Genomic DNA, 14127 nt, shown 5'->3' with positions numbered 1-14127 from the left:
TATGCTTCAACAAGGGCTGATTATCTAGTTCATTTTAATGCCAACAGCTTCTCTTTACAACCCTATCTATGCACTGTCCCACAGGGGCCATCTTGAAGAAACAAGAGCCTAGTTGCTATTGCTTCACTGCCTCCCTTCTGAGATTGCTGTTAGCTTACATTTCATAAGTACCACTCTGATGACAACACTAAATAGATTTTAATGCTCCAGAGATCAACAAGATGAGGTAGAGAAACACAACACAATCTGTCCTAATTAGTTCATAGAATATTTCTATCTTTCAATACTAATCAGGCATCCAAAGAAGAACAAAACAAGAAACAAAAAAGCAAGTGGTTAAATATGCTTGAATCTTTTCAGTCTATATTGCTGAAAAACAAACAATTCTCTTAAAAACTCTAATTATGAAGCCAGTTTAAGTTCTGTTGTAGCCTCTTGGGTCTGTATCATCCCTAGTGAAAAAATCACAAGCCTGAGGTACTAACTTCATGCTTAACTTAAACTCAGAGAAATCAGCAGAAGTCACATAACCTTTAAAATGCTGATGGTCCTGAGGACATTCTCTACTTTATTCAGCTGAAAACCAAGTTTAAGCACATCTGATGGCATTTATACCACATCAACATTTATTTAATGAACTTTATACAAAGGCACATTGATGAGTTTAAATCACTATAGCCCTTATACACTGAAACAGAATACCAGTCGTGAAATGATATTTATTAATTCCATTAAGACACAACTATATATTTTATTCTTATAATGGCCATGTTAATAAGTTCAATGTATACTTCAAAGTTAGGATCAAAATTTGGCCAAGGCTTCTTAAGATAGACTTTAAAACATTGCACATCGAGGTTCCTTTGAACAAGTTTGTCTCCAGGACCAGTAAATATGACACTTTGGATTTTAAGCTGATTAAAGAGAACAGGTTTTATTAATAAAGACTGATATCAAAATGCTGGGATTGATAAAATAATTAAAGTTTCAACATATCAATTTTAAGAAGCAAAGTGTTTCAACAACTGAGAGGTAAGAAAACCTTGTTATTTGCATGTATTTTTATATAATCAATCAGGTTGCAGATTCTAAAATTGCTCATATCCAGCATGATGGTGCTTGAGACCAATAAAATAAGCCAGCAACACTAGAATAAGTACTCCTGCCAAGGCTGCTCCCACTGCTATGGGCACAAGGAAGTTGTCGTCATCTGCACTGCAGTCTTGAGCTAGATGTGGAGAAAGGACAATTGAGAACAGAAACAGTGACAAACTTTCAAATCTGTGTATTTTGAGTAAAATGACAGTACTTCCTAACACACATATTTTGTTTTTTTTATACCAAGGTAACAAGTCATTGGCATTCATTATCAGCAAATGAGATGTTCCACAAAAGTGATTTCCCAAATAACCAAATAATACACTTTTTAGTACCAAGTAAAAATGCACTCATTTTGGATGAAAAATGTACAACATGGTCACATACTTCCCAGATTTCTTAAACAGAACATAATAAACAAATATAATTAGCCTCGCCTTGATGATCAGACCGTGAGCTTTCAGAGGCAAACTGTTACGATGTTGAAGAAGCACAGTGCTTCAAATATTGCAGATTGTTAAATATTAACTCACTGAATGAACAACTATACAAAGCAGACATAAGAACTCAATACATTACAATCTGGGGTCATTTACTAATGGGAAAAGAGATATAAGCGGGCCCTGATGACATAACTGTTTGCCTCAAGATGCTCAGTCCTAGTGTGAGAATCAGACAAGAAAAATCAGTGGTTGTAATTTCAAAATGTGTTGTGGTAGGAGCAGGCAACACAAAGTGCCATGGAAAAATTTCAGAGGCACACTCAAGCTCAGCCTTATTACATAAGACACACTTTAAAAAGGTGACACTTCAGCTGAGATTTTAAGGATGAATAGGAATTAACGATGCAAGTAATGGGGGAAGGGCATTCCAGGTATAAGAAATAGCACAGACAAAAATATGGAGAGTAAAAAGACACAGCACTTCAAGGGAAACGCAAGCAGGCTGGCATAGCTAGAACAATGGATCAAAGGTATTTTGGCTGGACAGAAGGCAGAAAAAGTGTACAGGGACCCAGGTCACAAAGGTCCTATATGCTCTTAGGTAGTTTGGCCTTATCCTGATGGAAAAAAAAAAATTCAGCAGCAGGATATTAAGCAGGATTTCATTTCAGAAGTTATGGCAGATGGAGGTAGTAAGGTAGGGGGCATCTCTATCACTAGAGTCCAGGTAACCAATAATATTGTCCTGAGCTGGATTAATGAGGTGCAGAAGAAAAGCAGAAGGTACAGACTGGAGATCAAATTAGAAGGCAAAATTGGCCAAATGGATGTAGGGGATGTAGGAGGAGGAGATAATAGAATGGTTTCCAATTCCACACTTGACTGATTATGTAGATGCTGGTGCTAGTCTATAAAAGAGGAAGAATATATGCATTTCAGTTTTTTGTAGTTATATGGAACAGGGGGCGAAAAGGATACGTGGAAGAGAGAGATGCTCAGTTTTGGATATGTGAGTTTAAGATACCCGTGTCCTTAGTTGAGCACGGTGGCTTACACCTATAGTCCTAGCTACTTGGGAAGCTGAGATGGGAGAATTGTTTGAGCTCAGGAGTTTAAGACCAGCCTGGGCAACATATCGAGAACCCATCTCAAAAAAAAAAAAAAAAAAAAAAAAAAAAAAGACTATGTCGTGACCAAGTGGCTATATGAACCTAAGTGGTAGTTAAAACATGAGGCAAGAACATTTCTCAGTAAGGGGAAGTAGAATAAAAAGAGGACCAGAGACAAAAACCCTTGGGAACACCAATACCTGTGGAATAGACAATGGAGTAGGAAAAAGATGTAAAAGGGCAGGTAGAAAATGGCACCAGAGAAGCCTAGGATGGAAAGTTTCAATTAGGGCGGAAAGACAGCAAATAATATTAGAGAGCTTTGAAACATGTCCATTGCCTCTAGCAATATGAAGGGTGGGAGATATGAGTAGAATTGCTGCAGGTTTAAGAGGGAATGGGAAGGGATTGGTTAGGACATCAAGAACTTGGGCAGGGTAACGAATACAATACTCATTTTGAGAAGTTTGGAATGATTAAGACAGGACAAAAGGGAGGTAATTAGAAGGGGGACATAGGGATAAGAAAGGATAGCTTCAGGTTAGAAGAACTTAAATAGGATGGGGGAAAGAGCTACTAGCAATCGACAGAAGATGCTTTGGTACAAGTTCTCCTACAAGGCAAGAGAAATGGGATTCCAAAAGCATAAGACATAAGAACTCAATACATAACAATCGGGGGTCACTCAGTAATGGAAAAAGAGATATAAATGGGCCTTGATGACATAACTGTTTGCCTCAGTTTAACCAGGAAAAGAAAATCTACTCTGAGACTGGAGAGGAGGAAGGAATGATACAGATGGATACACTTGCAGGAAGGATGTTAACTGCTACTTCTATTTCCCATTTCCTGTGTCTTGTTGCCCTAGTTCTCTGCCTAGCTTGTAGTCTATTAGGGACTGATAAATCAGATAACTAAGCTTATTAGAATTGTATCAAAGATAGGACAAATAGGCTGCATGGCAATTGTGATTGTGCTTGCATTCAAGAAATGTGCCAAGCTTTCCACCCACCCCCTACTAGCCTCTGGGGCAATAACTAGGAACAAAATGCAACCCTGGAGTTTATGAACTTTTCTGACATTGACTTTGGCTGCCAGTTCAATTATTTTTTTTACTTGCTTCTTGGTTCTGTTAAGAATCCAGATAGCTGAGGTTGCTAGATGTGACCTGTGAATAGATGGTGTTAAGAGTCCCCAGTTAGCACCTCCCCTACAATTTCCCAAATTACCACCCAGCCCATAAACTATTAGGTGACATGTACCATAAAGTATTATGCCGTGGGTTTAATATAACTTGGTTTTTAAAAGATTCATTAGTAGATTAATTTCTTATTCTGGCAACAGACTCATAGTTCTCTCTTTCCCAAATTGGGTATTTGACCTAGTACTGAAACGACTTTCATAAATACTGCCAATAAGGCTTTCATGTAAGACAAATATTCCCAGAGTAGCTCAAAAAGGCAATTCCGCTAATACAAAGATCTTTCTAGATACTGTCACTTACTTAAAATGCTCTCAATTAGTATGTGAAATATTAATTTATAATAACTATTGATTGTATGAATTCAACCTTTAAAAATTCTTTAGTTAATGGAAAAAATTTTGGTAAAACAGTAACTTTAATGGGATCACATTCTGAAGAAAAGAAAGTCTTATCCTATAAGTCATTTTGACCTATCTACTTGCCTAATGTATACTTAACACTATATTGAAAATGCTTCTGGGGAAAAGAAAAGTGTATTTGCAGAAGAATTTAATAGCCACAGAAGCAATAAAGATTTTTAAAGTTTAAAAAGTTCCATGGCCACTAAAATTTCAATAAGAAGTTTCATGTAGATTAAAAATGCTGTTAATCTTCAATTTTCTACCAGTTCAGATATTTTTCAAATACAATTTTCAACACAAGAACTGGAAAGCTGAGGTATACAACAAAAACTAGTACAATTTCTCTTAAAAACCAATTGAGGCCAGGCACAGTGGCTCACGCCTATAATCCCAGCACTTCAGGAGGCCGAGGCAGGCGGATCACTTGAGGTCAGGAATTCGAGACCAGCCTAGCCAACATGGCAAAACCCCATCTCTACTAAAAAAATACAAAAGGTAGCCAGGTATGGTGGCACTTGTCTGTAATCCCAGCTACTTGGGAGGCTGAGGCACAAGAATTGCTTGAACCTGGGAGGCGGAGGTTGCAGTGAGCTGAGATCGCACCACTACACACACTCTCCAGCCAGGGCAATAGAGCGAGACTCCATCTCAAACAAAACAAAACAAAACAAACAAACAAAAAAACAATTGAGTCAAAACTTCTTTTTGGAAGAATCAACATTAAGAAGCACATTCTTAGGTGACATCTTATTTGTTATATACATTTTATATCTATAATCAAACTGTGTTAAGTAAATCACATGCATCTGAAAAGATTTGTGAAGCTACTCAGTATCATTCATGAAAATGTATACCAGTTTCAAGGAGAAGAAATGGTAATTATTAACGCAGAAAGTTAGCTACCAGGGTAAAAGAAAAGGAGATGGGTGGAAGATGAGCCCAAGACAAGTTAACATGATCTATCTAAATAAACAGATGAAATACTATAATCTTAAAAATGTCTGAGTCTTATAAGAATTCCTACTGAAAAACTGCAGGAAACTTAAGTGGTACATTTTACACTGAACTTACAGTATGTTCTTGATACGTAACAAGTAGCTTCCTATCAGATTCCTTCTAAAATACTAAGATGTATGAAATACTAAGATGCATTCCTCTGAAATGCAAATTATCATTCAAAGAAATGAGTAGCAGGATTTTAAAGTCCCCACCCACTGGATGAAGAAATTGAGACACTAGAAGTTAAACAACTTGGCCAAAGACAATGGTAGTTAACTGCAGAGTTTGCAGCCGTGATGACTAACTGGCGTTCACATGGCTTAACTGGGTAATTCAGAGAAAAGTTACCACCTATATTGCTAAGTTTTCTTATGTGATATAGTAAGGTGACTAGGAAACTTAGGAAACTATTTGTATATGGAAACTGGAAGGCTCAAGTATTTTAGGGTGATCTAAGTAAGAGAGAGACTGGACACAATCCTACGTTGGTTCAGATCAATAGCTCAATATGTATGGCTGCAATGTAAAGCTACTATGTAGAGATATTAAATATCAACCTCAACTTAGGAATTGAGAAAAATGTACAGAGAGATACTCTGAAGCTTTTATGATGAAATAACTATTCTAGATCACTGGTTCCCTAACTGACTATGCATCAGGTTCAGCAGGGGAGCTTACACACACACACGCACACACACACACACACTCTCTCTCTCTCTCTCCTCATTAGACCTACTACGTTAAATCCTCTAGGGATGGAGCCTGGAATCTATTTTTATATTTTATAAAACGCTTCCCAAGTGAATTTTATTCTGTAGCCTGCCTACCATCAGTCGAGGCTTATGTATGGGACCATTCATCCAGATAGTAATATACAGACAGAACATCAGAACATTTTGCAAATAATTTAGTTCTACTTCTAAACATTTCCAAAGTTTTTCCATTTGAAAGAAATTGCCATTATGTAGCATACAAAATTTTGACTTTAACCAACGGGAAAAAATGTGAGCAAATTGCCTTAAGAAATAAAAGAATCTTTATTGTTTTAGAAGCAATTTTGAGTAAACAGACAGGCAAATATCTAAAGATACCATACATCAACTAGTGGTTTAAACATTTGAGGAAGAAAACATGGAAAGTATTTACATGGACCAGTTTCTTTACACAAATGCTAAAACATGAAAAACACCCAAAACCAAATAGAGGGTTACCATCAAGGTATGAATCCAGTAATACAAATAAAACTACAAAAGGTACAAAGAACACGTAGCTATAGGAAATAATAGTGTAAATAGCAGTGTATAAACTGGCCCGTGTAAAATACAAAAATATTCACTGAAGTCAGGTTTTCTATAAAACAGTATTTATTAGAGGTATTTTACTATGAATCAGGCATATAATCTGAATGTAGAAACTTTTAGAAATATTAACAGCATTCAGTCAGTGCCACACACTTGTGCTTCCAATTATTTTTTTAAAGCTGCTTTGTTTTGACTCATGTGAAATAGTTAAGGCCTACATTCTTATACGCATTATCCATCTTATAAGGTTAACAATTTTACACTAAAACACAGTTTAAATAAAATATGATTTTGAAAAATCACATCTATATTTAATCTTTAAGAAGTGTTTTAAGCTGGTAATGCAGCTCGCTGTAGCTCTAAGACAGGGGTTAGTCAGGAATCTGATCTTGAGCCATAAAGGTTTTCAGGCTAAATAAAGGGCAAATTTAAGTGACAGAAAATATTTGTAATTCCAATATAACTCAGTTATATTGTTATAAAAATACACATGCTAGCATGCAACTGCCTATATATGTGTGCATATATATATATATATATATATATATATATGTATGTATGTCTGTGTGTGTGTATTGATCCATTCAATATCAATACTTCGGAACCCAAACATTTTCTCATTTTCTAGTGAATGGGAGGCACATAATTCCCCCACCAAAAAAAAACAAAAAACAAAAAACCAAAAGAACCTTCCATATATGGCTGCATATTAACAATTTTAATATTTGCTCTGCCATTCCAACACACACCAAAGAAGTTCTCCCAGAAGCAGCAAGAAATATTTGATGTGTTAACTATCAAGCTGATGTATTTTGCTTTCTCCTATAAACATTAGGTGGTGCACGGTAATTTGACAATTGGTGCATCTCTCAGAGCACAAAACTGAACACAAAGCACATGAATTAATAATGATTCTACCATAACGAATAATAACAATGAAAGTTTTGATTAGCACAGAACCATTTAAATGTGAAAGCCAAATTAGTACTGTTGTAGCAATCAATGCAAGCTGGAAACAAAGAACAACTTTTTAATGGATTAAGAGAAGACCAAGACTTTTGGGTTAGATGCAAGTTTTTTTTTTGTTGTTTTTTCACTTTTTTTTTTTTTTTTGAGACGGAGTTTTGCTTTTGTTGCCCAGGCTGGAGTGCAATGGTGCGATCTCAGCTCACCGCAACCTCTGCCTCCCGGGTTCAAGCGATTCTCCTGCCTCAGCCTTCCGAGTAGCTGGGTTTACAGGCACCTGCCACAACGCCCAGCTAATTTTTTGTATTTTTAACAGAGACGGGGTTTCACCATGTTGGCCAGGCTGGTCTCAAACTCCTGGCCTCAAGTGATCCACCCGCCTCGGCCTCCCAAAGTGCTGGGATTACAGGCATGAGCTGCCACGCCCAGCCTAGATGCAAGTTATTTTATAAGTGTAAGTGCACTTCGTTATCTAGGTTCTAGGACACACTGGCATTTCTTAAGAAAAAGAAAATAATAAAATACATCACTACCAACAAGAAATATTGGAAGGCTAAAGAGAAATCTGCATTAATTTAAGTACTGCATACAGAGGCCAATTTATGAGCACAAAGTACTAATGCCCTCAATTGGCACTGGCAAGCAATTATCTCTAAAGCACCTAAAAAATGGATTGAAATGCCCTGTTGGAATAGTCTTTGTATCTTGCAATTTAAAAGATTGAAATATCCAGTTTTTTAAAAAAAGGATTAAACAATAAGATTAATACCTACTCTAAATTTTAAAAAGCTTTTGTATCTTTTGTCATTGCAGCCACATAAATACAAATATATTCAAAAAGCATTAGAAAAGCATTTATTGCTAAGAACATAATAATACCAGCCCCTGTTCAAATCTACTAATATATCTCTCATAGGTCAAATATGCAGCAATGCCAAAGTAGCTAAGTTAACCTGCAAACAAAAATCACAAAAAAAAGAGCAAAAGGAGCAAGTACAAATCCACTGTAGAACATGTTGTTCCAACTCAACTACATGCAGGGAAAAAAAAAAATCTCTTTTTCAAAAATTGTTTTTTCTAAACTGTGTATTTTTAGTCTGAATGTCTAAAATGAAAACACTGAAATACTAATTCAAGACAGTAAAACAGAACCTATAATTCAGTGATTTTGCACATCTTTTGTTGTAAAAATAAGTTTTAAATTGCTTGGTTGGAGAAACCAAAGTCAGGCAACTGATTTGTAGTTGATAGTTTTTTGTTTAAGTTTGAAATCCCCCACACCACCCATTCTAAAGAGCCGGACTGCAACTAAATATACCTTAAATTGACCAGTATTGCATGTTGGAACTTGTACTTGCTTTTTTCTTTTGTAACAGAGATCACGTATTGATTAGTGTTACAGAGTCTGATATCCAGCATAACTTTTTCTTCTGCCAATTACGTAAGCAATCACTATAACGATAATCAAGCCTGAAAGACCAGCACCAACTATAATTGGGATTAGAATGGTGTCATCATCCAGCGAACACTCTTGGGCTGTAGGTGAGAAAAAGTGTGTAACAAATAATGAGTATAATCACAAAAGAATGTCCTAAAGTAAAAGATGTTGATTTAAAAGTCAGAAATGTTCTTACAAGATCAACTTCAAGTAACTAAGACAGGTATATTTTTATGATAAAGCTATAGAAAATGGAGAACTGTTCTAGAATTAAAATTCTAAGACTTTGTTCTTTCATTTGTTTATGTGTATATATGTAGATATTCATATATATGAATACACGCATATTCATTTACATCTATAAACACAGCTCATATCATAATATATATATCATGATATATATAATGCACACATTACACATGATATATAATGCACACATTATATACATATATAATGCACACATTATATACATGATATATAATGCAATTATATACATGATATATAATGCACACATTATATACATGATATATATGTTTGCATATACATATATACACACATATATGTTTGTTTATATTCCAAGTCCTTTCCAAAATAGGAGTATTACTTTATCAGAAATTAAGGGAGCTAATCTAGCCCACTTTTACATAGCCAGATTAGCCTCTCAGTGGTAGCATGAATGTCTTTTGGGAAAGTAGAAACAGGATTAGGAAGGTATCATGTGATGAGAATAGCCCGGCTGGCTCTGGAGTCCCTTTAGAGTCAGGGGTCAGCAAGCTGTAGCCCATGGGCCAAATCTGGTTCAAGAGCTAAAAAGGGCTTTTACATTTTTAAACGGTTGAAAAAAATATTTTGTGACTCATGAGAGCATATAAAATTCAAATTCCAGTGTCCATAAATAAGGTTTTATTGGAACCCAGCCCATCATCTGTTTATGTGTTGCTGTTTTCGTACTACAATAGCAGAGTTGAATAGTTGTGACAGAGACCATATGGCCCCAAAGCCTAAAACACTTACTGTTTGGAACTTTAAAGTTTGCAGATCGTGACTTAGAACATACAATTTTAGTGGCTGCAAAGTCAAGAAACTGGGACCTCTTACTAATTTGAGTGTGCTTACTGCATTTCTTATCTGGTCAGGGTTGGCAGCCTAAAGGGGCTATTTTTTTCTATTTCTAGAAAGTGGTCTGATCCAGTAAAATCCAATCAACACTCTTCTGCCTTATTGCAATTCTATTTCCTTCCCTTACAGTCAAATATTACCTATGTGTTGTATTTATAGGTACCCACAGCCAAGAACCTAGTTCCACGAATAGATTATACATTCAATATTAGTATTAAATGTTGTATATCTCTTTGGGTGATATTTTTAATTCTACATACATAAAAACCAAAGTTTCAAAGTGAGAGAAAGAGCATAGCTCATCTCTATTACAGTTGACTAGATAAACCATCTTGAAGTGATGATACTAATACTGCAAATGATTTTAAACTGTAAACACAAATCTGGTCTTAAAATTAGGGGAGTAATGAAGAGGAGCCAAATAAAAAGTCCAAAAATAAAGCTAGTAAAGGATCAAAATAATTGAAGTGCATAAGCAAAACAGGCAAAAGGGAAAATGAATACTTGAAAATATTTTTAAAGTGTAACTAATGTCTTTAACCACAAGAATGGTAGGGTGGAGAGCCCAATTTATTGTGGCCTAACCAAGTCAGACTAGGTATGCAACACCACTGCAAAAGCAGTCGAATGGCTCACAGTATATTCGCTTCTAAACACAGCTTCCACATTTCCTTCCAAACCATAGAATTAAGGGTTGAAAAGGATGTGGATGACTGGAATAGCTCTGCTCAACAGAGTTGTGATCCACAAACCCCCAATTTTAGGTAATGGGCTTAAAAGGACAAGTCAATTAAGGAATTTTACGTGCTTTTTTTCTTCATGCAAATTTTAATCTTATAGTGCCAAATATGTCTTTCATATTCGTATGAACACATTATAATGAACCCTTCACAAGGGTTTCATTAAAAATCTAATAAATACTACCATTAGCCCTGAGTGATCTTCAAAAAGCCTCATTCACACTGGCACATGCTTTGAAAACTCTCCAGATCGTTTTGGCTTGTAAAAACATAGTTCATGATATTTGAGGTTTTGCTACCACTCTTTTATCTTTTGTCTTAACAAAATCAGACCAAACTGCTTTCATTCAGGTATGAAAATGTTTCCAGTGAGAAGACGGCCTCAGGAAGCAGATGCAACATGCTCAAAGCTGCCGCTCCCAAGTGCCATCTTCTCTACAAACTAAAACCCATACCTCAAATAAAGCTCACTTAAAGCTTCTATCAGTTTTTAGCTTTAAGAACTTTTTTGCAAATGATTTTAAGATCACAAAAACATCTCGGTTGAGCAAAATGAGGAGCCAAATATAGAGATGCACAATTTGCTCAAGGCTATGAGACCTCTGGTGAATTCATATTCCTCTATTTCAACGTTTAAATGTCTGTGATTCAAAGGAAAAGCCACCTATCAGTCAACATAAGAACATAAATTATTAATGAAGTTTGCTTGATTCTTACCTGTAGAATACTTTCCTTGTGTCACATTGAAAGGCTGAACCCTTAGATCAAAGGTATTTATCTGAAATGCTCCAGACACTGAAACAGTCTGCTCTTTGTTGCACATATAAGAACTTCCCAGGGGGGCATCCCAGTAGCTGAGATTGTTATTTGCAATGCTGAAAACTTCAAAGAAAAGAAACAGGTTAGTAACTTCTTATCCTATCAACATCAAAAATGGGAAAGTTGGCCAGGCACAGTGGCTCACGCCTGTAATTCCAGCACTTTGGGAAGCCAAGGTGGGCAGATCACGTGAGTCCAGGAGATCAAGACCAGCCTGGGAAACATGGCGAAACCCTGTCTCTACAAAAAATACAAAAAACCAAAAAAAAAAAAAAAAATTAACTGGGCATGATGGTACACAGCTGTAGTCCCAGCTACTTGGGAGGCTAAGGTGGGTGGTTGGCTTGAACCTGGGATTGAGCTGTGGTCACGCCCCTGCAGTCTAGCCTGGGCACAGAGTGAGACTCTGTCTCAAAAAAAAGGGAAAAAAAAAAAAAAAAAAAAAAAAAAGGAACAGTCCTCAGGGTTTTTCAGTGAAGCACAGGAGCCTGGGGGACAAGATCAACCCACAAAAAGCAATTCTTACAATCACTAGGTTCCCCTACCTTTCTACAGATGTTTCTATAGTCTAAAAATCAGTCACATCCTTAATTATTATCTACCATACTTTGAAAAGATGGGATACAGAAAAAGACAGAACATCATAGTTCTAAGTTACTGATTTTAAGGTATGATCAAGGCACACTTTTTACATAGCATCTTCTGTTTCATTAAATAAGGCGCAATTTGGCAATAAGACCACTGTAATTTCTAATCCTTCAGGGTAACCCACAGTCTTTTTCCCCAGGCCAATGCTTCGCTTACCGGAGCCATTAACCAAATACATGCTGATGTTCACTTCCTTCAGATAAAATCGGTTTTCATTTTTCTGTTTGAAAAAGAGCTTCCAGTTAATTAACATATCACAGCTGTCTACAGATAACAGATACAGTTAATATCCACAGAAGAAAAGCAATCTAACACTATTACACAGAAGAAGAAACCATGCTGTAGAATAAACTGTAACTAAGTAAAAGAGAACTCATAATCTGACAGAAACCCCTTTCCTCTGTATTTTCTTTCCAACTTTTGGAGCACAGGTGTAGTCATGTGACACTTGTAGTCTTCAGACACTTGAAGATTTATGGCCTCAATTTTATTCCTCCCGTCACTTGCTGAGACCTCACCACCTCCAGCCTGGATCATAGCAGCCTCTTAAGTGGGCTCCCTGCCTTTCAGCCCCTCCAGCCCTAATCTTTCCTTTTCACTGTTATTATCTTTCTGAAGTACTCATCTGATCAGCCAGTCATTCTAATAATTTCAGAGTGCGAGTACAGCAGGAGCTACCAAAATGAACCACACTTCAATCCCACCTTCACCCTGTTAGCAATCTGCCAGGGAAGGCAAGGTAAACACATAAATAACCATATTACAAAAAAGAAAGTAAGAAGTCATGAAAATAGGAGAGAAATCACTTCCAACTAAGGGAGGAGAAAAAGTAATGCCAGCTTAGTGACGGGGCATTTTGAACTGGGCAGGATTCTCTTAGGAAACAAGCAGGAAAAGGGGTATTCGAGAGAGCAACAGCATAAATAACAGTAGTTAGAAAATAAGCATAATCTCAAATTTTTATGCTAGCATTTGAGCACTTACTAAGTGCCCAGCACTGTTCTTAAAACTTTACATATGATGCTTCCCTGAGTAATTACAACACTCCTATGCAATAGGTGCTGTTATCATCCCCATTTGGGGAATAATCGAAGCCCAGACATGTTAGGTAACTTCCCCCAAAGCTACACGGTTAGTAGTCAGTGAGTTGGGATTTAAATTCAAAAAGTATGGCTGCAGAGTCTATGTAATTATTATTACTATGTTCTCTTACCTCACAAGAAGTGCATAGAGGACAGGGTGAGGGAAGCACCCTGAAGGAACTGAAGGAAACATAAGTTTCATAAAGAGGGAGTGAAGGCTGAAAATGCAGGCTGCATTGCATGGGAGAAAAGAGGGCTTGAACTACCCAGCCATGGACTTTAGATGTTACTTTGTTGGCAAAAGAGAAACACTGTGAGGTGGGCAGATCACGAGGTCAGGAGATCGAGACCATCCTGGCTAACATGGTGAAACCCCATCTCTATTAAAAATACAAAAAATCAGCCAGGCGTGGTGGCAGGTGCCTGTAGTCCCAGCTATTCGGGAAGCTGAGGCAGGACAATCACTTGAATCCAGGAGGCGGAGGTTGCAGTGAGCCAAGATCTTGCCACTGCACTCCAGCCTGGGCAACAGAGCGAGAGTCCGGGGAGGGGAGGGGAGGGGAGGGGAGGGGAGGGGAGGGGAAGGAAGGGAAGGGGAAGAAAGAGAGAAACATTGATGGAGAGATGTGCTTTAGGAAGGTTACATTGATGTAGAACATTGGAGAAGGTGAGGAAGAGGAGCAATCAGGCAGGAGCTGTTTGAATGGTCCAGGCAAGAGGTAATGTGGACTGGACCCAGAGCAAAGGCAATGGGGATTAA

The 14127-nt window shown here is 37.1% G+C and overlaps 1 protein-coding gene across 2 annotated transcripts in view; it reads right to left on the bottom strand.

Annotated features, from left to right (window-relative positions):
* Window positions 1-600: 600 nt before the first annotated feature.
* LAMP2 (lysosomal associated membrane protein 2) overlaps window positions 601-14127 on the bottom strand; it is a 38281-nt gene continuing 24754 nt past the window's right edge. The window contains exons 7-9 of one of the 2 annotated variants that reach the window (XM_008019455.3): window positions 12442-12505; window positions 11536-11700; window positions 601-1228 (exon numbers count right to left, since the gene is read on the bottom strand). In XM_008019455.3, coding sequence (XP_008017646.1) covers window positions 1089-1228; window positions 11536-11700; window positions 12442-12505 — 369 coding nt within the window. In that variant the 3' untranslated portion in view covers window positions 601-1088. Of the gene's footprint in view, window positions 1229-7611; window positions 9064-11535; window positions 11701-12441; window positions 12506-14127 lie in introns of those variants that run through there. The other variant, XM_073013425.1, reaches the window with a different exon arrangement.

Source organism: Chlorocebus sabaeus, chromosome X (genome assembly GCF_047675955.1).
Source record: "Chlorocebus sabaeus isolate Y175 chromosome X, mChlSab1.0.hap1, whole genome shotgun sequence".
Taxonomy (NCBI): domain Eukaryota; kingdom Metazoa; phylum Chordata; class Mammalia; order Primates; family Cercopithecidae; genus Chlorocebus; species Chlorocebus sabaeus.
The sequence above is the reverse complement of the archived record's forward strand: the minus strand, read 5'-3'. Positions and strand labels throughout refer to the sequence as shown.